The sequence below is a fragment of the Mirounga leonina genome, unplaced genomic scaffold (genome assembly GCF_011800145.1).
Source record: "Mirounga leonina isolate KUSES-001 unplaced genomic scaffold, KU_Mleo_1.0 Mir_127, whole genome shotgun sequence".
Lineage (NCBI taxonomy): Eukaryota > Metazoa > Chordata > Mammalia > Carnivora > Phocidae > Mirounga > Mirounga leonina.
In genome coordinates this window covers 2511930-2532941 of record NW_023270316.1, presented here as the reverse complement: position 1 = coordinate 2532941, position 21012 = coordinate 2511930, and the positions used below count along the sequence as shown (strand labels likewise).

The 21012-nt window shown below is 52.4% G+C and overlaps 1 protein-coding gene across 1 annotated transcript in view; it reads left to right on the top strand.

Moving 5' to 3' along the window:
* Positions 1 to 21012, top strand: part of NAXD (NAD(P)HX dehydratase) — a 21310-nt gene extending 298 nt beyond the window's left edge. Inside the window, exons 2-10 of the mRNA XM_035003049.1 lie at positions 3649 to 3799; positions 7913 to 7958; positions 8872 to 8960; positions 11012 to 11120; positions 17040 to 17090; positions 17170 to 17274; positions 17998 to 18115; positions 19230 to 19350; positions 19806 to 21012. Of these exons, the coding sequence (XP_034858940.1) occupies positions 3649 to 3799; positions 7913 to 7958; positions 8872 to 8960; positions 11012 to 11120; positions 17040 to 17090; positions 17170 to 17274; positions 17998 to 18115; positions 19230 to 19350; positions 19806 to 19956 (941 nt within the window). The 3' untranslated portion in view covers positions 19957 to 21012. The remainder of the gene's footprint in view (positions 1 to 3648; positions 3800 to 7912; positions 7959 to 8871; positions 8961 to 11011; positions 11121 to 17039; positions 17091 to 17169; positions 17275 to 17997; positions 18116 to 19229; positions 19351 to 19805) is intronic.

Genomic DNA, 21012 nt, shown 5'->3' with positions numbered 1-21012 from the left:
AAGTGTACGGCCTCCGTGCGGCCGCGCCGAGGAGGGCTTCGCGTGCGGCCCGCAGCACAGCAGCCTCCTCGTGGGGGGGTGGCTGGAAGCGCCGGTACCGCGGGGCAAGGGGCCGGGGCGCGCCTGGGCTCGCCCGGGCGACCCCCGAGGACCCCGCCGCGCCCTTGGCTATTGAACAGGACGGGTGGTGTAGCGAGAATGGAGGCGTGCAAGAACAGGGCTGTCCCGATCGCAGTCCCGTACGCCGTCGTAAGGGGTCTTCCTCGTCCTGTTTGCCGGGTGGATGATTATTTACGTAAAATACAGGAACGCGTTGTAGACCCTTAGGGAACGTGTGGATTCGTGTGGGTTGTATTATCCCATTTCTCACACGCGGTGGAGAGATTTGTTGACCCACCTTTGTGTGGAAGGTCACAGGGCCTGAGGGAATACGAAATTACGCCCCCCGCGGTTCCCCAGCCAGTAACCAGCTGGAATGGTAAAGTTCACTTTTGCTACGAGAGTAAAAAGATTTTGCTACGTACGTGTATATAGTGGTGCAGAGCAGGGAATGACTGTTAGGGAGTTTTGGCTTTTTGGTTTTCCGCACGACAGTTCCAATTGCCTTTTTTAATTGGAGTATAGTTGACGCACAGCATTACCTTAGCTTCAGGTGCCAGTTGCTTTGAGAGGCACTGAGGGGTCTCTTAGCTTCTGCACCTCCCTTACTCACACGGGCCGCAGAGGCGCTTCGGTCACAGTTTGTTCAGACTTTTCATTGGTAGCCATTTGTCTTGAATTTGCACACTGTGCCTAGCTAGCTGTGTTTCTCTTGGCATTTGTTCAAGGTTTTATTATTGGGCTGATTCGCTGAACTTTTACCCCGAAACAGGTGGAGTTCTAGAGCACTGGCTTCCCATCCTAGCTTCAGGGCCTGTGGGTTACTGTAAGGATTGCTGTCAGCCGCTCCAGATTAGCTCTGGTTCCCTTTGGCTTGGAGCATAGTGTGGCCCAAAGACACGGCGTTATCCGAGAGCGCTGTAGGTGGTGATTCTAGAAAACAGCCCAGGCCGAAGAAGTCCGTTCACATCTCCAAGCTCCCTCCGCCACTGCCGTAAAACAAACAAAAATCAGACGGGTTTGACCTGTTCTTCCAGACTCAGAATCGTCCTGGAAATAAAGTTACGTAATGGGATAAAGTTTAAATCGCCTCTTGTCAAGCTGTTTTTATCCTTGAGAACATTGAATATTTCTGTGGATAAGTCCAATGATGCATGCCAGTAAGCCAGCTGAAACTGAGTAACTGAAGTGTGGGGAGATGTAATTGACCTTCATTTGGCCCTTTGCTGACAGAAGGCGTTCCTCTCAGGTGGATGGGACAGAGTCTGGTGAGCAGTGGATTTACTTCGCATCCATACACTGCTGGTTAAACAGTGAAAATGGTGTACTTCTCAAGTGATTTTATTCTCCCCTCCCAAAGGGTTATTAGGGGCAACTGAGAAGGATTTGATCGTTGTCGTCTTGTCTTTTGGTTGGTGTGGTGACAATTTGGTTAAGGAAAAATGATTTGCTGTAAAATGGCAGCATTTTGGTAAAATGGTGTCTTCTGGTCTGGCTTATCCATTACTACCCCAGGTATCTTCCCAGGCCTGTGTCTTTGGGCTCTAGTTTCCTTATCTGTAAAAGGATACACCGGCCGCTAATGAGAATAAACCAAGATGCTTTTAGTTTTTCAAACATTTATGGAGTGTCTTGGTCTGTGCCAGACTCCAAGGTGATGGAGGGTGGGGAAACAGCTATCCTGAAGCCAGAGGTGGGAGCCTCATGCTGTGTCAGCAAAGGGTAGCGGTCTTAGGGATACTCTGTGTGTGACGAAGTGCTGAATAGAAGGTACTGGAACCTGATAAACCCACAACATTGTAAGGAACCCAGAACACCCCTTACGTGATTGGTTACGTTTGGACTCCACTTTTACAGTTTCTAGGCTTTTTTTTTTTTTTTAAAGATTTTATTTATTCATTCGAGACAGAGATACAGAGAGAGCACGAGCAGGGGGAGAGGCAGAGGGAGAAGTAGGCTCCCCACTGAGCCAGGAGTCAGACGTGGGGCTCGATCCCAGGACCCTGAGATCACGACATGAGCCGAAGGCAGACGCCTAACCGTCTGAGCCACTCAGGCGCCCCCAGTTTCTAGACTTTAAAAAGCAACTGTATTTCACGATGTGAGGAATTTGAAGGCACGGCCGTTCTTTGATATTCTCGTATTGACGGATCATGTTGTTAAGCTGGACGTGTTAAAGTTTCCGTGACTGTGGAGATGCTCTTCAGCAGTCAGCGATGTGTCACCGGATCTGATGGCAGCAGCCCTAGTACCCTTCCTGCAGCTTACGGGGAGTGCACAGTGACGGGTGCGAGGAGGAGACGGCGGTCTGGGAGGGGGCATGCACAGGCACTGGGGAGGTGGAGTGAACTCGGCGGAGGAGGAGTTGGGATGCTCTGGTAGCTCGGTGCCTCTGGGGCAGGACGGTAGACTTGGCACCAGACTTTGGAAGCAGAGGGATCAGCCAGCTGTCGCCAAGGCTGAGCAAGCCCAGTTGGGCCTTTTCTTGGCCAAAGATTTACAGTGATTCTGTTTTGAGTTTTAGTCTTGTGTTAGTTTGGGAACAGGTGAAAAGTGTTGGGTTGACAGTAATTAATATTCTCACATGTGGGGGTCTCAGCACCTGGCACATCAGCTGAGGTGGCAATTACAGCTACTCATTAAAGAAAATTACTTGAATAAAATCGTTGAATAAAAAGCAAAATTGTAAGAGTGTTTTAAAAGATAAAGCTGTTTACCTTATGGAGTTGGGGCAGCTTTTGGTCTTCATTGGAACTGTGACACCTGCCTGGTTTTTCTCTGCTGCTAAGATAACTGGAAGGAAATGAATGTTGGGTGCCTTGTGTGAGTATTGTGTATATTTGCAAAGATCCTTTAATTCTAGAGAAAACGTGCTTTAGTATCTATTCAAACCTTGAATACGCAACATGTTATAGAACATGGCATTTCTCTCACAGCTGAGCTGGGTTAAATATCAAGGCAAATGTAATGAGGGAAGTTTTTCTAGAAAGGCAATTAAAATCTAGCTATTTAGAGACAATTCAAAATCATCTTATTTTATTTACTTTTTCATCTTATTTTAAAATGCCGCTTTGAACCCAGTGTAAGCTATGTTCTCTATTTAGAAGGCCATTTCTAGGTTAATTAGTATCTAATTGAGTGTCAGAAACATGACTGGAAGGTTGGGAGTATGAGTATGGGAGGTTGCTTTTGCAGTTTGAGAGAAGAGATCTGATAAACTTAATGGAAGATTGAACTAGAATATGAGTAGTTTATTAAGTGGTAATGCATTAAAAACACTCTCTGAAAGGTTAACTAGACTTTGGAAATGTCTGAGACATTTCAGAAACAAACTTGATATGTCCAGCTAGTGTTAGTGTTGTGTTGTAATTTCTAAGCATCATTTGCTTACAGAAATAAAATAAGGAAACCATGGGATAAAAATCTGTAGCCTCCATGTTAAGTCAACTTTGGGAAGTGTTTTGGTTAATAGGCTATCTTGTTTCAGTCTCTTTTTTTATGTATGCTAATAGATATTTTTCTAAATGATTCCGTTTTCCTGTTTTTCAGTTTTACAAAGAGCATTTTCACTGCATAAAGCACATTCGATAAAGGACATGGAGAATACTTTGCAGCTGGTGAGAAATATTATACCTCCTCAAACTTCCAAGAAGCACAAAGGCCAAGATGGAAGAATAGGCGTCGTTGGAGGCTGCCAGGAGTAAGTGACTTGGAAAATGTTAGTGTTTAAGCAGTCAGTCTCTGTTGTCTGGCTGTCTACCTGCTTATAGTCAGTCGTCCGTCTGTCTATCTGGTTGGACCCTAGTAATTTCTCAGTGTAGTCTGATGTTCCGACACCTGGGATTTTTCAGTGATGAACTTTGTGAATAGGAGAAAACAGTAAGGGCCCCGAGTGAGCTCTTCACTGGTGCGCAGTGTGGAGACTCCCCCCAGGGCGGGGGGCTGGGACTGTTTTTTCCTGTTTTATACTTTCCTGTATTGACCCGGCTACATACCATAAACGGGCGTTACTTTGTAATCAGGAGAAAACCAGCATGTGTTTGGTTTACTTTGTCAATTTGAAGATGTTCTTGGAAGTCATTAAGGAAATTTGACAGATGGTAGCCTTTTTTCAAGGCTTGTTTTCTAGTTCTATGAATTTTGCTGCCGTGTTGTTTGCACATAAAATTTTATAATCTGTCCTTGTTTATAAATGATACCTTTGCCTTTGACTTAAATTCAGCCTTGGTTACCATTTCAGCTACTGCTTATTATTCTCTGTTCATGTTGACGTGCTGTCTCTGCCTGGCTATGTATTTTCAGCGGTTTATCACATAGTTAGGTGTGTTATAAATAATACACAGCTTGATTTGTTTCTTAACCCCAGGTGACAGTAACTGCTCTTTTTAATAAGGCAAATCAACCTGTTCACATTCAGTCTGCCTGGTGTACTTTCTAAGACTTGTTACGTTTTCTCTTCATTTTTCGTTGTGTTTCCATTTTTTCCTTATTTTTGCTAGGTTTTTCCTTTTATTAATCTGGAAATACTGTTATGCTTTCAAATTTAACTAGGGCTTGCCTTTTCTAACTACCATGATGAATTACAAATGCCACTCAGGAGAGCGTTAACACTGATCTGAGAACTCCTAGGGAATTCCTAGCGCAGCCCCGAGTACTTACACGCAAGTCTATATGCTGCTGCCTAGTTCCTGCCTGGCCAAACGGTCGGCACTTGGGATGGGAGTCCTTGGCCTCTTCTGGCATTTTCTTTTCCTTTTTTTTTTTTTTTTAAAGATTTTATTTATTTAATTTATTTATTTGACAGAGAGAGACAGTGAGAGAGGGAACACAAGCAGGGGGAGTGGGAGAGGGAGAAACAGGCTTCCCGCGGAGCAGGGAGCCCGATGCGGGGCTCGATCCCACGACCCTGGGATCATGACCTGAGCCGAAGGCAGACGCTTAACGACTGAGCCACCCAGGCGCCCCTTTTCTGGCATTTTCTTTGACAGTTCGCAGGGCACCCTGTGGAGGACTTGCATACCCGCTGTGTCTTCTGTGGTGGGTGGGCTGTGTTGTGCCTTGGCTGAGCTGGGGATTCTCAGGTAGCATGATTTTCTTTGCTAAACTATCATGTGATTGCATTGTCTTCTAGCCTGTATTTTGCACCACAAAAAAGAAGTTTGCTTTAATTTATAAGTAACTTGTTCTTGCTTGGATGTTTATAAGATTTTCTTTTTCTTTAGAATTCTGGTTTCCTCTAGATGTGTCTGGGTGTGTCTTATCTTCGCTAATCTTACTTGGGACTTGGTGAACCCTTTCTGTCTGTAAACATGGTCCCTTTGGATGAGGGAAATGTGCCTCTGTTACTGGCTCTCCTTTCTCATCTGTTTTTTTCTCCTACTGCATTTTGTATTCTTGGATCGTTAGCTCTTAGCTGCTTCTCTTTCTTCGGGTCCCCAGTTAAAGGAGAGCCCTCCTAAAACAAACAAACAAAAAGGACAGCCCTCTTCCAGCATCTTGGATGGAGGCCAGCAGTGCAGTGGCCTCTACCAGGCCCTTGGGCCCTTGATCCCTTGAGAGACTTGAGGGGGTCCGGGGTTTTAGTCCTCACATCCCCTCTGTCTCCTGCCTTATATTTTGGGACATTTACATGGGAAGAACTGGCCATCAGGCTTTCTTTTCGGATAAGTCTGGTAGTGTAGCATGCTAGGGAGTAATTATCTAACTTAAAATATGTCCATTAGCTTTAGGAACTAACCTTTAAAGTAGGATCATCTTTATTCTATTATAAAGGTATTATCTGCTTGTTGTAAAAATTCAAACACTGCAGAAATGTGTGAAGTAAAAGCCTCATAGTACCCCATATAATAATACAGCATGGGCACATTATTAGCCTTCCAGACTTTTCTGTGTATGTAACTATTTTTTTACAAAACTGGGACCATGCTGTCGCTGTTTTGTGCCAGTCTCAGCCTGCCAATAACCAGTGTTGTAGTTGGAGCTGCCTGTGTGGTTCTTATGATCACAAGATGCCCTTTAGCAACAACTATCAGGAAACTTTGAAAAAATAAAGGTGTGTTACTTACAAGATCTGGAAATGACATAGCACTGGGGACACACAACGAGGTTGTGGGTGGACAGATCATGTGGGCTTGGGTTCTCCTTTTATTGGGGGTGAGGGTGGGCACCTAGGGTCTCAAGGGTTCACTCCTTATTGGTGAATTTAAAGCATGAATTTGGGAATTTAAAGCATCGGAAGAGAGACTACAAGTGGCCCAAATAGTCCGTTACTGAAATCAACCAAGATTTTTTTTTTTTTTTTAAAGATTTTTATTTATTTGACAGAGCACAAGCAGGGGGAGTGGCAGGCAAAGGCAGAGGGAGAAGCAGGCTCCCCGCAGAGCAGGGGGAGCCCGATGTGGGACTCAATCCCAGGACCCTGGGATCATGACCTGAGCCGAAGGCAGTCGCTTAACCAACTGAGCCACCCAGGTGCCCTGAAATCAACCAAGATCTTTAAAACAAACTAGCCTCAAGGGGGTGGGGGTGGCCTGGCTTTCTCCCTAGTCCTGGGCTGGTGAAGCGTTTGAGATAGCCGTGTTCGAAGTGGATGCTTTTGCAGTCAAAGCTTACATCAGGTACTAGTATTACAAAACAGAAAACAAGTGTCAGGGCTTTGCATTATGTATGCTTGCTGTTTGGCAGTGTGACCTCCTTTTCATTTAATGCGATGTCCTGGGTATCAGTCATTCCATGTTGGTTCCTAGAGACCGATTCTTGGTAAGTGGATGTGTGGTATTCATTGTAAAGATGGCCGTAACTTATTTTTTTTTTTTTTAAGATTTTATTTATTTATTTGAGAGAGAATGAGAGAGAGCAAGCACATGAGAGGGGGGAGGGTCAGAGGGAGAAGCAGACTCCCCGCCGAGCAGGGAGCCCCATGCGGGACTCGATCCCGGGACTCCAGGATCATGACCTGAGCCGAAGGCAGTCGCTTAACCAACTGAGCCACCCAGGCGCCCCTTATTTTTTTTTTTTAAAGATTTTATTTATTTTATTTGACAGAGAGAATGAGAGAGAGAGCACATGAGAGGGGGGAGGGTCAGAGGGAGAAGCAGACCCCCCCGCCGAGCAGGGAGCCCGACGCGGGACTCGATCCCGGGACTCCAGGATCATGACCTGAGCTGAAGGCAGTCGCTTAACCAACTGAGCCACCCAGGCGCCCTGGCCGTAACTTATTAACCAATCCCTGTTAGGCGATCGGTCACCTCTGTTCTTTTTCCCAACTAAACAATATGACTGTGGACATTCCTGTACATTTTTCTACTTACATGTGCCTCTGGTTACTTCCAAGGGATCGATGCCCAGAACTGATACTGGAGCAGAGTGCAGACATCTTAAATGTTGTTGCCCGTTGCTAATTGCCCCCCCCTTCTGTGCTGGAGGCAATGTTAAAAATACAGGCGTTCGGGAATAGTGGGACGGACGCCGGGGGGAGGTGAGTCCCCGTGCCTCGCTGTGTGCCTCGCTGTTCTCCGCGCCGTCACTGAGCTCCCACGGCCTCGGCAAGCCTCCGGTTTGAACACAGCGCTGCAGAGAAGCCAGTGGTCCTGACGTGGTACGAAGGTCTTCCATGACAGGGGTGCCTGGTGCCTTAGTCGGCTGAGCGGCGAACTCTCCATCTCAGCTCGGGCCGGGAGCTCAGGCCTCGTTGGGCTCCATGCTGCGAGGTGCTGGGCCCTGGGCTCCGTGATTCCTGTCTTTATGACCCACTGATAACCCTGGTGTGCTGGCCTCCTCAGAGGATGTTGACTGTCCCTATCTTCCTTTTTAGGTACACTGGAGCGCCCTACTTCGCTGCCATCTCAGCTCTCAAAGTGGTAGGTCTATTTACAGCTTCTCTGTCTAGTCAACAGTTGGATTCTTTCCTTATTTTTTAAAGATTTTATTTATTTGAGAGAGCGAGCATGTGAGAGACCACGAGCAGTGGGGAGGGGTAGAGGGAGAAGCAGGGAGCCCGATGAGGAGCTCGATCCTAGGACCCTGAGATCATGACCTGAGCTGAAGGCAGATGCTTCACCGACTGAGCCACCCAGGCGCCCCAAGAGTTGAATTCTTTAAATATGATTAAAGAAATGTTTTCTGATAGAAATCTCAATATCCTAGGGTAATTATGGGTAAGAGAAACCTTTAAATCTATCCTGACCTTGTGCAGTGACAACAGAACTGGATTTTTTTTTTTTTTTTAAGATTTTATTTATTAGAGATCACGAGAAGGGGGAGTGGCAGGCAGAGGGAGCAGCAGACTCCCCGCTGAGCAGGGAGCCCGATGCGGGACTCGATCCTAGGACCCTGGGATCCTGACCTGAGCTGAAGGCAGATGCTTCACCGACTGAGCCACCCAGGTGCCCCTAACTGAAGTTTTATTAGAACTGTCCTTCACCACCATGATCCTAGAATGCCGCTTTAGTCCTTACTTAAGCAGTTGGCGTCTTTACGCCTTGGCGATTTCCCAGGCCTTTGATCAAGTCCTAATGGCCCAGTTGGCACAGTTAATGTGAAACATGCTCCCCGTGGCCCTCGGGGTGATGCAGCCAGAGCTGGTCTGGGTTGACCTGCCTCTTGGGTGGCAGCAGAAGTCTGCTTTCTTACCAGCCCTTTCCTTGGCTTCCATCCTCCTCTGAGCCACCTCGCTATAGTTTAAGGGCCCCGGTGAGGGGCTGGTGCTGAGGCCACCTCCGTGTCCTTTGAGCGGGCCCTGCTCTGAGTCCGCCTGTTGTGCTCATTTCTCAGGGCGCAGATTTATCCCACGTGTTCTGCACCCGGGAGGCCGCGCCTGTGATCAAGTCGTACAGCCCGGAGCTGATCGTTCACCCAGTTCTGTGAGTGGGGCTGCTCGGGGTGCTTTGCTTGCACCCGGGCTCCTCGGCCACGGGGCCTTCTTGTGGGCTCGGAGTCCCTCTGTGGAGCGGCTGCTGTACTAGGAGGTGGTAGGCGGGTGCTGTCAGAAGGAGGCTGTAAGGAGCCCACTGGCCAGAAGACAAGCGGCCATGAGTGTACGGCATGGGAGAGGTCTGGGCCCCCGGGGCGCTATGCCCCCCGGCTGCCCGGTGTTCCGTCAGAAATGGCTGAAGCTTCCTAACAGAGGTCTTGGCCTTGCTGCAGCTGTGCTGCCCACGGCGATAACGAGGGGCCTGTCGAGCAGGCACGGGCCGTTCCTCGTTCAGCAGGTGCTTCCACTGGCTTCCACGGGGACGACATTGAACCAAGCAGGCAGAACACCTGCTCCCGTGCAGCCCCCTTTCTAGGGCAGCCCTGTGTCCTAGAGCTTTCTGCAGTGGTGAACGCGTTCTCGGTGCTGTCCAGATCCGTGGCTGCTGAGCACCTGAGATGTGGCCGGTGGGACTTAGAAGCTGAATTAAAGCATCGCCACGTGTGGCTGGTGTCTGCCATATCGGGGAGCATAGCTCCGGAGACGGACAAGCAAGAGAGGAGGATGTCAGAGGGTGATGAGGACCACGCAGAGGGGCAGGGCAGGAGACAGGGAATGCCAGCTGCGTGGGCAGCATGCGTGCCACACATCACGTGTGCACGCGCGTTGCCCGTGTGCAGTTTTCACTAGGGTAATGGTGGGCAGGGGCCCAGAGAGTGGCGCTAAGGTAGGGACCTGTAGACCTGGGGAAGGGCTGTTGCCGCAGTTCAAGCCAAGGAGTTTTGGGGAGCACTGGGGACTCAGGGCGGGTGACCCGAGAGGTTCAGGGCCAAGCTGTGCAGGTAGGTCATGGGGGTCATCCTAGGGGTTTCGGCTTTCACGTAAATGAGGAAAAGGGAGAAGGGATGTGCTAGAGCCCTTGAGCAGGGGAGGAATGGATCCAATGTACATTTTAAAGACTTAGCTGGCTGCTGTGGAGAATGAGCTTTTGGGGCCCAGGGTGGGAGCAGGGGTTGCATGAGAAGGGGGTTGTCAGGGTCCTAGTGAGTAGAAGTAGGAGAGGGGGTCACATTCTAGGTTCATTTGAAAGTGCAGCCCCAGGATCTGCTGGCAGGTGGGATATGGGGTAGAAGGAAAAGATGAGAGTCCTGGAGGCCACTCTGGGTTTGATCCAAGCTAGTTGTCACTTGACAAGGTGGGGAACGTGGGGGAGCAGGTTTGGTGGGGGTGACCATCAGGAGCTGACTTTTGGATGTGTTTTCACTTGCCTGTTGGACATCCAAGCAGCATTGCTGTGATGTGTCGGACAAGAGTGAGGTGGTCAGGGAAGGTGTAGATCTGGGGGTATTAACGTGGGAGGTGTTTAAAGCCGGGAGACGAGGATGAGGCTACGCAGGGGTGCGTGTCAGCAGGGACAGCCCAGTGCCCAACAGCTGGGAGCACAGCGTGGGCAGGAATGGGGGAGGAGGGGTATTCTGGAGAACCGTTGGCACTCTTCTGGAAGGGCCTTTGTCCCTGCAGTCCGTCAGACACGGAGACTAAGCACAGGTGGGCTTGTTGGGGGCAAAGCCTCACAAAGTGGGTTCTAAGAGTGAGGAGCGAGATGGGTGGGAAGGTGGTGTGGTGAAGTGACACAATCCCGTACAGCTTGCAGGTCCTATTCTCAGTGACAGGGTTCCCAGGTGCCCCTTTGAGTGCATAAAGTACCCCTGTGTGATGGAAACAAACTGGTTCGTTCTAGAGGGTGAAGACCATTTTGAAAGTAGCCAGAATGTCTCATTGTAGCTTTGTTCAGATGCTGAAAGCTAGATTTCTACCTTGGGGTTGAAAGGATGAGCCCGATGGAGTTGACGGGGGAGGTATGGCTAGATGCAGGCTGGGGTCCTGGCCTGGGTCCTGCAACAGGAGAAGGACCTGGGGAAATCCAGAAAAATGTGCAGGCTCCCTAGCCAGTAAGTGCAAATCAGACTGAGCTGCTCTGGCCTCACTTTCTCCATGCAGCGACAGCCCCAGCGCCGTTCAGCACGTGGAGGAGTGGCTGCCCCGGCTGCACGTCCTGGTCGTGGGACCCGGCCTGGGGCGAGATGATACTCTTCTCGAAAACGTTAAGGTAAATGTAGAGAATTATTGAACATGCCTCTCCTCATAGACTCAGCTCGTGGAGTCAGAAGAGAAGTGTTTTCTTGGAGTTTGTGTTGTTCAGTGTTTCGGAGCCTCCTGATGGGAAAATTAGGATGGTTTGGGGGAGAGAGGAGGCACTAGGCAGAGAGAAGAATGACCCTAAAACAGACCAGACCAGACAGAAGGAGTCTCCTGCTCTCGGGGCCTCAGCTTGTCATACTGCAGCGGGCGGGGGAGGGGGGCGTTCCCTGGGACCGCCTGGGGCTCGGGGGTCTCCCCTCTGGAATGAGAAGTGTGGTGATGGGCGCCTGGGGGGTAGGGACAGCCACTCAGCCCTCTCACAAAGAGCCGAGAGAACAGGGGTGCCGAACGAACCAGCAGTTCATTTGGGACAAGTAATTGGAGAGCCAGTCCCGGACAGTCGAGCCGTGACCCTCGGTGACCCGCTGCACAGTCTGAGCGGCCCTGGGTCGGGGCCGCCGGGAGCCAGCGTGGGGCACGTCACACGCAGGCAGCGTCGTCGATCTCGACCACTTGCCGAGAAGTAGGAGTAGACTCTAACTGCGGGGCGCAAGAGCCTTTGGTTCGCGTGAGGTGAGGGGCAGATCCGAGTGGGGAAGCCCGTGTGTAGACGGGTCTGCCGTGCACGGTGTCCGGATGTGGCGGCCCTGCGCGGCTGGCGGGGCTGTGATGGCCTCTCCCGGTGGTTTGTCTCTGGGAAGAGAGGCCAGTGAGGGCGCCTGCCAGGGTGGGGAGGACCATCGGCATGATGGGCTTCGTGACCTTTGTGACTTGTCCGTTAACCTCTGGCCCCACTTGGTCACGACAGAGTGCAGCTCACAACGTTCTCTGGCCTCGTTGTCCTCCTCTCGTGCTCGTGGTCCCCGATTCTCACATCATGCTGCTGTTTCTCGCTTACGTACTTGGGAGACACCCACGTGCTGTTGGTGTAGACGTGTCTGACTTCTGTGGGAGCAGCCTTGGGGTTCGGCTGCTGCTTCCTCAGGAGAGCTGTTCGTGTAGGCTGTTGGGGACCACACTGCAGCCTGAACGCGTGTTCCCCCCAGATCCACGTGTTGGAAGCCTCACCCCCAAGGTGAAGTGTCAGGAAGTGAGGCCTTGGAGGGGGGTGGTTGGGTCGTGAGGGTGGAGCAGCCTCCTGAATGGGACTCATGCCCTTATAAAGGAGCCCCCAGAGCTCCCTTCCCCTTCCACCAGGTGAGAACACGGTGAGTGATCTGTGACCTGTAGGAGACCCTCCCCCGGCACCCCCATCTTGGACTTGTAGCTTTCAGAACTGTGAGGAGTGCATTCCTTGTTTTTCCAAGCCACCCAGCATGTGGCATTTGTCACGGCAGCTCGAGCGGACTCCGCATGGTCTGATGGCGATTTGCATCAGGAAGCCACTTGTCAGGGTGTCTCTGGAACAGAACCGCAAACCAAGACGCCCTCTCGGCTTCCATGGTGAGCTGCAGGCCCCGAGCCTGCTCTGCCGTGGCAGCGTGGCTTTCTGTGCCGTCCACCTGACCCCTAGGCGTGCCCACCTCCGAGCAGCTGCCACGCCGGGCATGGACGCCTCACCCTCACCCACGTCTCCCTGAGCTCCCCGAGTGTTGGCCGCTTCATTCCTCAGTAGAGGATTTCTTTTTTTTTTTTTTTTTAAGATTTTATTTATTTATTTGAGAGAGAGAAACAGCATGAGAGGGGATAGGGTCAGAGGGAGAAGCAGGCTCCCTGCTGAGCCGGGAGCCCGATGTGAGACTCGATCCCAGGACTCCGGGATCATGACCTGAGCCGAAGGCAGTCGCTTAACCAACTGAGCCACCCAGGTGCCCAGCAGAGGATTTCATGTGCAGAGAAAACTTAAGATCAGTGATGAGAAATGAACTTATTTTTGAAACAACGATTTAAATGAGTGGGAAAACGTGCTTGGATTTTACCAGAATTCCTTGTATTTTTCTCCCTTGGGACAAATACGCGTGCCAGGGCCACACCCAGCCCTGGCCGGAGGACCCGAGACGGGCCGTGCACCTTCCTCATCCGCTCGGCTCTGTTTTCCTTCTCATGTTCTACTGGGTTATTGCGCTTGGTACAGTCTGTGACTTGTACTCACATTGGGTGCGTTTTCCTTGTGCTTTCTGTTGCTACACTCCGTTCCCACCAAGCCCTCCTGTTGGTGCTGGTGTTCTCCCCATTTTACAAAGGAAGGAGCCCGGACGCCGTCTGCTTCCCGCTCGCTGCCTCCTCCATAGCAGACACTTTAGTAGATGTTTCCTGAACAAATGCATTATCTGGTGCAATCCTGAAAACAGCCCTATTAGATTTCTCTCCTTATCCTCTTTTTTTTTTTTTTTTTTAAGATTTTACTTCACAGAGCACAAGCAGGGGCAGTGGGCCTAGAGAGAGAAGCAGGCTTCCTGCTGAGCAGGGAGCCCGATGTGGGGCTCGATCCCAGCACCTGAGATCATGACCTGAGCCGAAGGCAGACGCTTAACGACCGAGCCACCCAGGCGCCCCATTATCCTCCTTTTTCTGATGAGGAAATTAAATTGGAGAAATTAAATTACACCCCTGAAGTGGCCATGTCGTAAATTGCTGAGTTCTTAATTTCAGTTTCAGAGTTTTTACAGCCACACAATTCACACATTTAAAGCGTCCAATTCTGTGGTTTCTTCTTTTTTTTTTTTTTTAAAGATTTTATTTATTTGACAGAGAGGGAACACAAGCAGGGGCAGAGGGAGAGGGAGAAGCAGGGATCCCGATGCAGGGCTCGATCCCAGGACCCTGGAATCATGACCTGAGCCGAAGGCAGACGCTTAACAACTGAGCCACCCAGGCGCCCCCAATTCCGTGGTTTCTAAGTACATTCACAGTTGTCCAGCCACTACCATGATCAGTTTTAGAACATTCTCATCCTCCCAAAAAGAAACCCCACATCTATCAGCAACTGCTCCCTTTTCCTCTCAAACTCCCCAGAGCCTGGCATCCACTCCTCCACCTGCGGTCTGTGGATTTGCCGATTCCTGACCTTTCAGGGCGACGCGGTCTTACAGGACGCGGTGCTCGTGACCAGCTGTGTTCACTCAGCAGCATCTCGGGGCTCGCGTGCGCAGGGTGGGTCAGTGCTCCGCTCCTCTCCTTGCTGTTGGGTGTTCCCTTGTGCGGGTGGAGCGCGGTTCGGTTACCCATCACCTGAAGGACGATTGGGTGGCTTCCGCTCTGGGCTGTTGTGAGCAGTTCCGCTCCGAATCTTCATGTACAGACTTCGGTGATAACCCCGCTTCACATTTGGAGGAACTCCTGTTTGCTGCACTTTTTTTTTTTTTAAGCATGAATTTTTAATTCTGATCAAGTCCTGTCTTTTGAGAGCTTTGTTTTAACTCTTATATGTAGATCTGTGGTCTATTTTGAGTAAATTTTCATGTCTGGTCTACGGAGTGGATATTCCGTTCCAGCACCGCTCCACTGGTATCTGGGCAGCCTTGTTGAAAGTCTGGACAGAAAGGCAGTGGTGTATTTTGGGGCTCTCGTCTCTGTTCATGGATTTGTATGGCTGTCCCTGTGCGGCGACCCCCAGTCCTGATGGCAGCGGCTGTGATCCCACCAGCATTGTTCGCGTCCAGAGTATTTGGGCTGCTGGGGGTCCCGTGATGCCCACAGGAGTTTTAGGGCCGGAGGAGGCAGCGGGGATTCTGACGGGGAACATGCTGGACGTGTAGATGAGCTGGGGGGAGGGCTTGCTGCTGCTGGCGGTACTCAGTCCTCCACGTTATACGCTGGTTTTGACCTGCAGTTTCTGGATCTAGTATGTGGGCTCTTGACTAACTCCCTTCATGCTCTTCATGCTCCTTTGTAGCTTGCTCCTGTGTAATAAGTCCTGGAGGCTTTTCCCGGATAGATTGTGTACCTGGTCCTCGGTGTTTTTAATGGCTATATCACTATATACAGTATTTAACTAGTTCAGTTAGGTGGTGTACAGCTTTTTCTTAACGTGGTAGTGATGTCTCAAACATGTCTGCGCCTATATTTGTCCAACTCTTCTGGGTGTGTCCTTCAGGATAAATGCTTGGGGGGTGTATGGCCAGGTGGTGGTGGCTGCAGCAGCCCCCTCGCCCCCACAGGGCTGCCCTTGCCGGGCCTCTGCTCCGGGGTCCCCCCCCCCGGGTGCCACTGTCCCACGCGGGAGCGCCCCCTGATTGACTGTAGCTGGACTTACTGCCGGACACACGGGGCCGCTGCTCTGCCGGCACCCAGCCTCTTCTGACCTGTGGGGGTGCGGCTGCTTCCCTCCTTTGCTGTCCATCCCGTAGGTGAGGTTGGCGGTGGTGATGCCGGCAGGTGGCCTCCCCTGCAGCCGCCATTTGTGGCCCGCCAGCTCCCTTGCCAAGAACTGGGTACCTCTTTAGAGTTGGTATTTCTCATCCGCATACAAACTTCAAAGTATTATACGAGGGGCGCCTGGGTGGCTCAGTCGGTGAAGCCTCTGCCTTCGGCTCAGGTCATGATCTCAGGTGCTGGGATCGAGCCCCACATTGGGCTCCCTGCTCAGTGAGGAGCCTGCTTCTCCCTCTCCCACTCCCCCTGCTTAAGTGCTCACGAGCACGCGCGCTGTCTCTGACAATTAAAATCTTAAAAAAATATATATATATATATCATTTGAGACATTATCCTCATTTTATAGACCAGAAAATGGAGTTTCAGAGAAGTAAAGTGATTTTCTTCAAGTTCACACGACTCTGAGTCTTTTGGACTGTGAGTCCATGTCCTTCAGTCCCAGCAGCTTCGCTGGGGTCCAGAGCTGCGACCTGGTGATGTCCTGCTCGCTCGGTCGCTGTCTGTGGACTCGTCTCACTTGGAGCCTCAGTCAGAAGCTGTCTCACAAAGAGGTCAACACTTCTTTAAGACGAGGACTCAGGGCCATTAGAGCAGCCTTCCCTTGTCCAGTATTCATTTGCTGGTTCCTTGGCTTCTCAGAACTCTTGTGGCCAGAAGGCACTTCCTAGGGAGTCCGTGGTGTCCGCGGGGGGTGGGCCCTGGAAATGATGGCGGACGTCTGTCTCCGTCTGCTGGGGCCGCCTCGGCAGAACACCGCAGGCGGGAGCTTAAACCGCAGACGTCGGTTTTCTTCCAGTCCTGGAGGATGTCCACGAGCAAAGTGTCAGCAGGTTTGGTTTCTTCCTGAGGCCTCTGTCCTTGGCTGGTAGATGGCCGGCTGCCTGCCCACTGTGTCCCCATCCGGTTGTCTCCATGTTGTCTGTGAGCTGGTCTCCTCTTGTAAGGACACAGGCATCCTGGAGTGGGGTTCTTGCTTCACCGTCCTCGATGTTTTCTACTCTCAAGTGTGTGTTTCGGGGGGAGGTGGTTGTTCCATGCTATTGCAACGTGTCATCTTGTAAAATACTGGTTCATAATAAGCGACCGTATGCATGTTGATCGTAGATAGATAATTTGGCAAAAAACCTCAGACTTTAGTATAACTTTTTCAGAGAGGTGATTCACTTTTATTATTGTCACTTATTTTAAAACAGAGTGTTAGAATGCATAAAAACTCGCGATTTGGGGGAATTCTGCTGACTTCAGATTTTTCATCTGGGAACCCTGAGGATTAATGTTGGGGGGACCCTTGGAGCCTCTAGCTTGGGGTCAGCCTCCATGGGCTCGCCTGGCCCAGCGCTGTGTACTGGGCTTCCCATGGACTCCTCTTTCCAGAGTCCCAGGGCCCCTGCCTTACAGGGGGGCTGCTGTCTGTTCATTTGGGTCTTTTTCTGCTTATTGCATGCATTTATCATTTCCTGTGTGTTTGTTGATGACCTGATGTTGCAGTTCATCAGGGTACTGCTTGCTTGGTCTTTTAATTCCACTGAGGGGTGATGGCCTTGTTGCTCAGCATATCTTTCTTTCCTTGCAGGGCATTTTAGAAGCAGCCAAGGCCAGGGACATCCCCGTCGTCATCGATGCAGTGAGTGTGACTCCTCTCCTGCCCCTTCTCCCAGCCAGGCCCCTAAGGCTGTGCTCTATGTACCTGTCCTTGTCTGTAGGACGGGCTGTGGCTGATCGCTCGGCACCCAGCCCTCCTCCAGGGCTACCGGAAGGCCGTTCTCACTCCCAACCACGTGGAATTCAACAGACTCTCTGAAGCTGTGGTGAGTTTGCTGACCACCCAAAAGATGGGGCGTAAGCCCTCCCCATTCTGAGGAGGGGTGAGAGATGGCTCTGCTTCTTCCCCAGCTGTCCCTGCAGAGGCGGACTTGCAGATGGCCAGCGAGGAGATGCATGTTTCCCACATGCTAACAGTGCTCTTCTTTCTCGGTGGTGCATGGAATGATGGGGATCTTCTCCCTCGTACATCTCTGACTGGGGGAGAGGTGGGGTGCTGGGCTCTGGGCGGAGCACTCCGTCCCTGTCCTGCGTTGCCTCGCCTGTGAACTGTGGGTCCTGAGAGCATCACTTCGTAGGGTCTGAGGACGAAACGAGATGATGAATGTAAACTCCCGAGTTCTTACGTAGTAAGCGTCCCGTAGATGTTAGTGCGTGATTCTTCAGAGTTGTCACCTCTGCAAACCTGTGAAACTCCAGCCTTGGGCAGGGTTCCCTAACTGTGACCCAAAGGTAGGGGGAGGGTACGTGAGCGGTGTTTGCGCATCCGCCCCAGGACTTTGCTGTCCAGCTCTTCTGGGCCTACCTCCCCCTAGTGGATGTGTTGTGCCTTTCCGTGCGTGGGGCTGGGGTTCTCGGCAGAGAGTGTGTGTGTGTATGTGCGTGTGCGTGTGTCTAAGAGTCAGGGTAGACAGGCAGGACGTACCCGTGATGGTGGGCTCCTTTCATGTGTCTGACAATGGCCTGGTCTGTGCTGTCCCACCTTGCAGCTGAGAGACCCTGGGGACGGCAGCGATCGAGAAGCTGTGCAGAGACTCAGCCAGGCCTTGGGGAATGTCACCGTGGTCCGGAAAGGGGAGCGGGACGTGATCTCGGACGGTGAACAGGGTGGGTAGCCGTGGGCTTCACTCATGTCACTCAGTGTGGTGGCGCTGGACACCAGCCCCTGGAAGACCACAGTCACGGCACACGCGGTCCTTTGTGTCACCCATGTTCCACACACGGGGGCTTCCCGATGAGCTTGGTTTTACTTCTCAGTTTTGCAAAGGGCGGGGAGCACGCCAAGCGTTCATCCTAGTTGATGTCCGGTGCGGCGGCTAGTTCTGTTGCCGTCTGCAGGAAGCCGTGTGGCGGGCTTGCGGTCCTACCGGCAGGTGGCGCTCTAGGGCCCCCGGCCTGCCTGCCAGCGCCGGGAGAGGCAGTTACCAGAATATTCCATGCATCTTGTTCTGCTTTAAGAAGGGCTGGAAATGAGGGAGCTGGGAGCTGCTGCGGGTGGAGGGGTCGCCAGGCGCTGGATGCGTGGCAGCTTCTGCCTCGTGCTCTCCCCGAGGCCTGCCGGCTGTCCAGTGGGAACAGCAGGGGGAGCTTAGGGCGGGTGTTTGTGACCGTCCGTGACCGTGAGGTGTCGAGCCTCCCTAGTGCCCCGCGGCCAGGCCCTCCCCTCATGTAGTCTGAGCAGGAGGCAGGGAGCGCACTCGTCGTGATAGGACGTCATACAGAATTGCTGTTGTGCTGTAGGCCCACTGACCGGGGAGCGGGAGGCTCGCTCGCACGCACGCCCCTGGACGACAGGAGACACCGAGGGAGTGCTCTCTGAGCGACCCGGAAACCTTTGGGGTTCATGTTGCTGGAAAGTGCTCTAGACTCGGGGATATGACCCCACGCTTCCCGAAGTGGCTGCTGGTTACATGGCATAGAAGGATGAGCGGCTGCCGGCTGGGTCTGCGCAGGGCACGCACCTCCTTGAAGATGGCGCGTGTCCCTGAGGAGCCGTGGGCAGCCCAGGCTCCAGGGGCCTGCGGCCCGAGGACCCCGGGTACCTGCGCGCCTCTCCCCATCTGCTCCGGCGGGCCCGAGTGGGACTGGTCTGCTCGCCGCTTGCGCTGCACAGGCAGGTGCTTCTGGGGCGGCCTGGGCCTGCTCTCCTGTAAACCGGGCCGCCTGGGTACTGTCGGGCACAGGCGAGCTCGTCCGATGGCCGTGCCCTCTTGCCCCGCAGTGCTCGAGTGTGTGCAGGAGGGCAGCAGCCGCAGGTGTGGTGGCCAGGGAGACCTGCTGTCGGGCGCCCTGGGCGTCCTGGTGCACTGGGCGCTGCTCGCCGGACCTGAGAAGACAAATGGGTATGTGACATCTTTGCTTGCCGCCCCCCGCCCGAGAGTTTTGAACCATGTGAGCCATTCAGGTTGCCCATACGTTTAACGTGTAGCCTCGTGAAACATCGGTGTCCCGTGGAAGCGATCCCAGGGCAGGGGTGCTCTTGCTCTGTGGGCTCCTGTCTTCTACACCTATCGTGGGACAGTGGTGGCCACCTGCGCTGGGGCGGGGTGTCCTTGGTCTGGAGCCCCCCCCACCTGTGAAGCCATGCAAGGCCATGGGGTGGTGGCACACCGGGAGGCAGGGAGCACCTGCCCGGCGTGTGTACACGTGGAAACAAAGCCCCGTGGGCATCTGGTGAGGGTGGCGGGAACCCACGTTCTCAGGTCTTCGGTAGTCCTCTCTGGGGCTGCAGATCACTATAAACCTCAACCATTGGGGCGGTGGGGGGGCCTGCCGTCTGACGCTCATCCCCCTCCAGGTCCAGCCCTCTTCTCCTGGCTGCCATGGGCGCGTGCTCTCTCACGAGGCAGTGCAGCCACCAGGCCTTCCAGAAGCACGGCCGCTCCACCACCACCACCGACATGATCGCGGAGGTCGGGCCTGCTTTCCACAGACTCTTTGAAACCTGAGCCGAGGCACCGGGAAGCGAGCAGCACGTGGACGGGGAGGCTGCATTTGTCCAGGAACCCACACGCTGTGTCCCAGTCCTCGGGGTAGCAGAGCAGTGTGGTCCGTGGGTGGGTTTTTGGCTACATGTGGACCTGGAGATGTTATAGTGACACCAAACCAAATATCCCTGAACTTTTCTTAGCTGCTCAGCAGGAAACGAGCCGCTGAGCTTTGTGCGCTCCAGGATCACAGGCCCTCTGGGCTCATTCGTCCCTCTCCTCCTCTCTACCCATGTGTTTCCCCTCACAGGGATCCCGTCGATCCTGTTTAAAAAGCCTCTTGTAGCTATTTTGAACACTGATTAGGTTGAAATTGGGCAGAAATAGTAAGCATTGGTGGTTGTGCTTAACTGAAATATTTCAGAAGAATCAGTGATTGGTTTTTTGGAGGATGAGCCCAGAGCACGCGGGTGGGGCTCTGGGATACCCACGGCTCTGCACTCTCCTCCTCCTCATGCACGCACCCAAGTCCGTGGTGGCAGGAAGCATGCCCGGGGGAGTCGCGGAGCCCTCGTTTGGGATGTGGCACATCCGTGTGCTCTCGGGAGGAGGCAGATAAAGCTGGACATTTGGAGGGCACCCGGGTGGGGGGACTGAACATCGTCATTGAAAGCGGCTGTGTCCTCAGGAATAGATTCCGTTAAAGAAGTTCTGTCTGCGAGATGCCCTGTTAGCCTCTGGTTGGCTTCTGCATGGTGCTTTGGGTGGATGGTTTTCTCTGCGGCCAGAGAGCTGCTTCTCCGGTGTCTTTCTCCCTAGGGTTGGTTCCTGCACCTGTGAGTACTTCCGTAGGTTTCACGATGCTTTCTACAAGGACCGGACCCGTGTGGATCCTTTATGTCCCTCTTGGCTGATGCTCTGTGATTCAGACCCCCCGCCCCCACCCGATCCTACTTTAAAACCAGATTTCTTAAAATGTTTGCTCTCTTGTTTTATATGTAATTGAGAAGCGTCACTTTTTTCTTTTGGGAAATTACATCTAAATCCTGGTAACCATTAAAAGGCAAATCTGGTTTA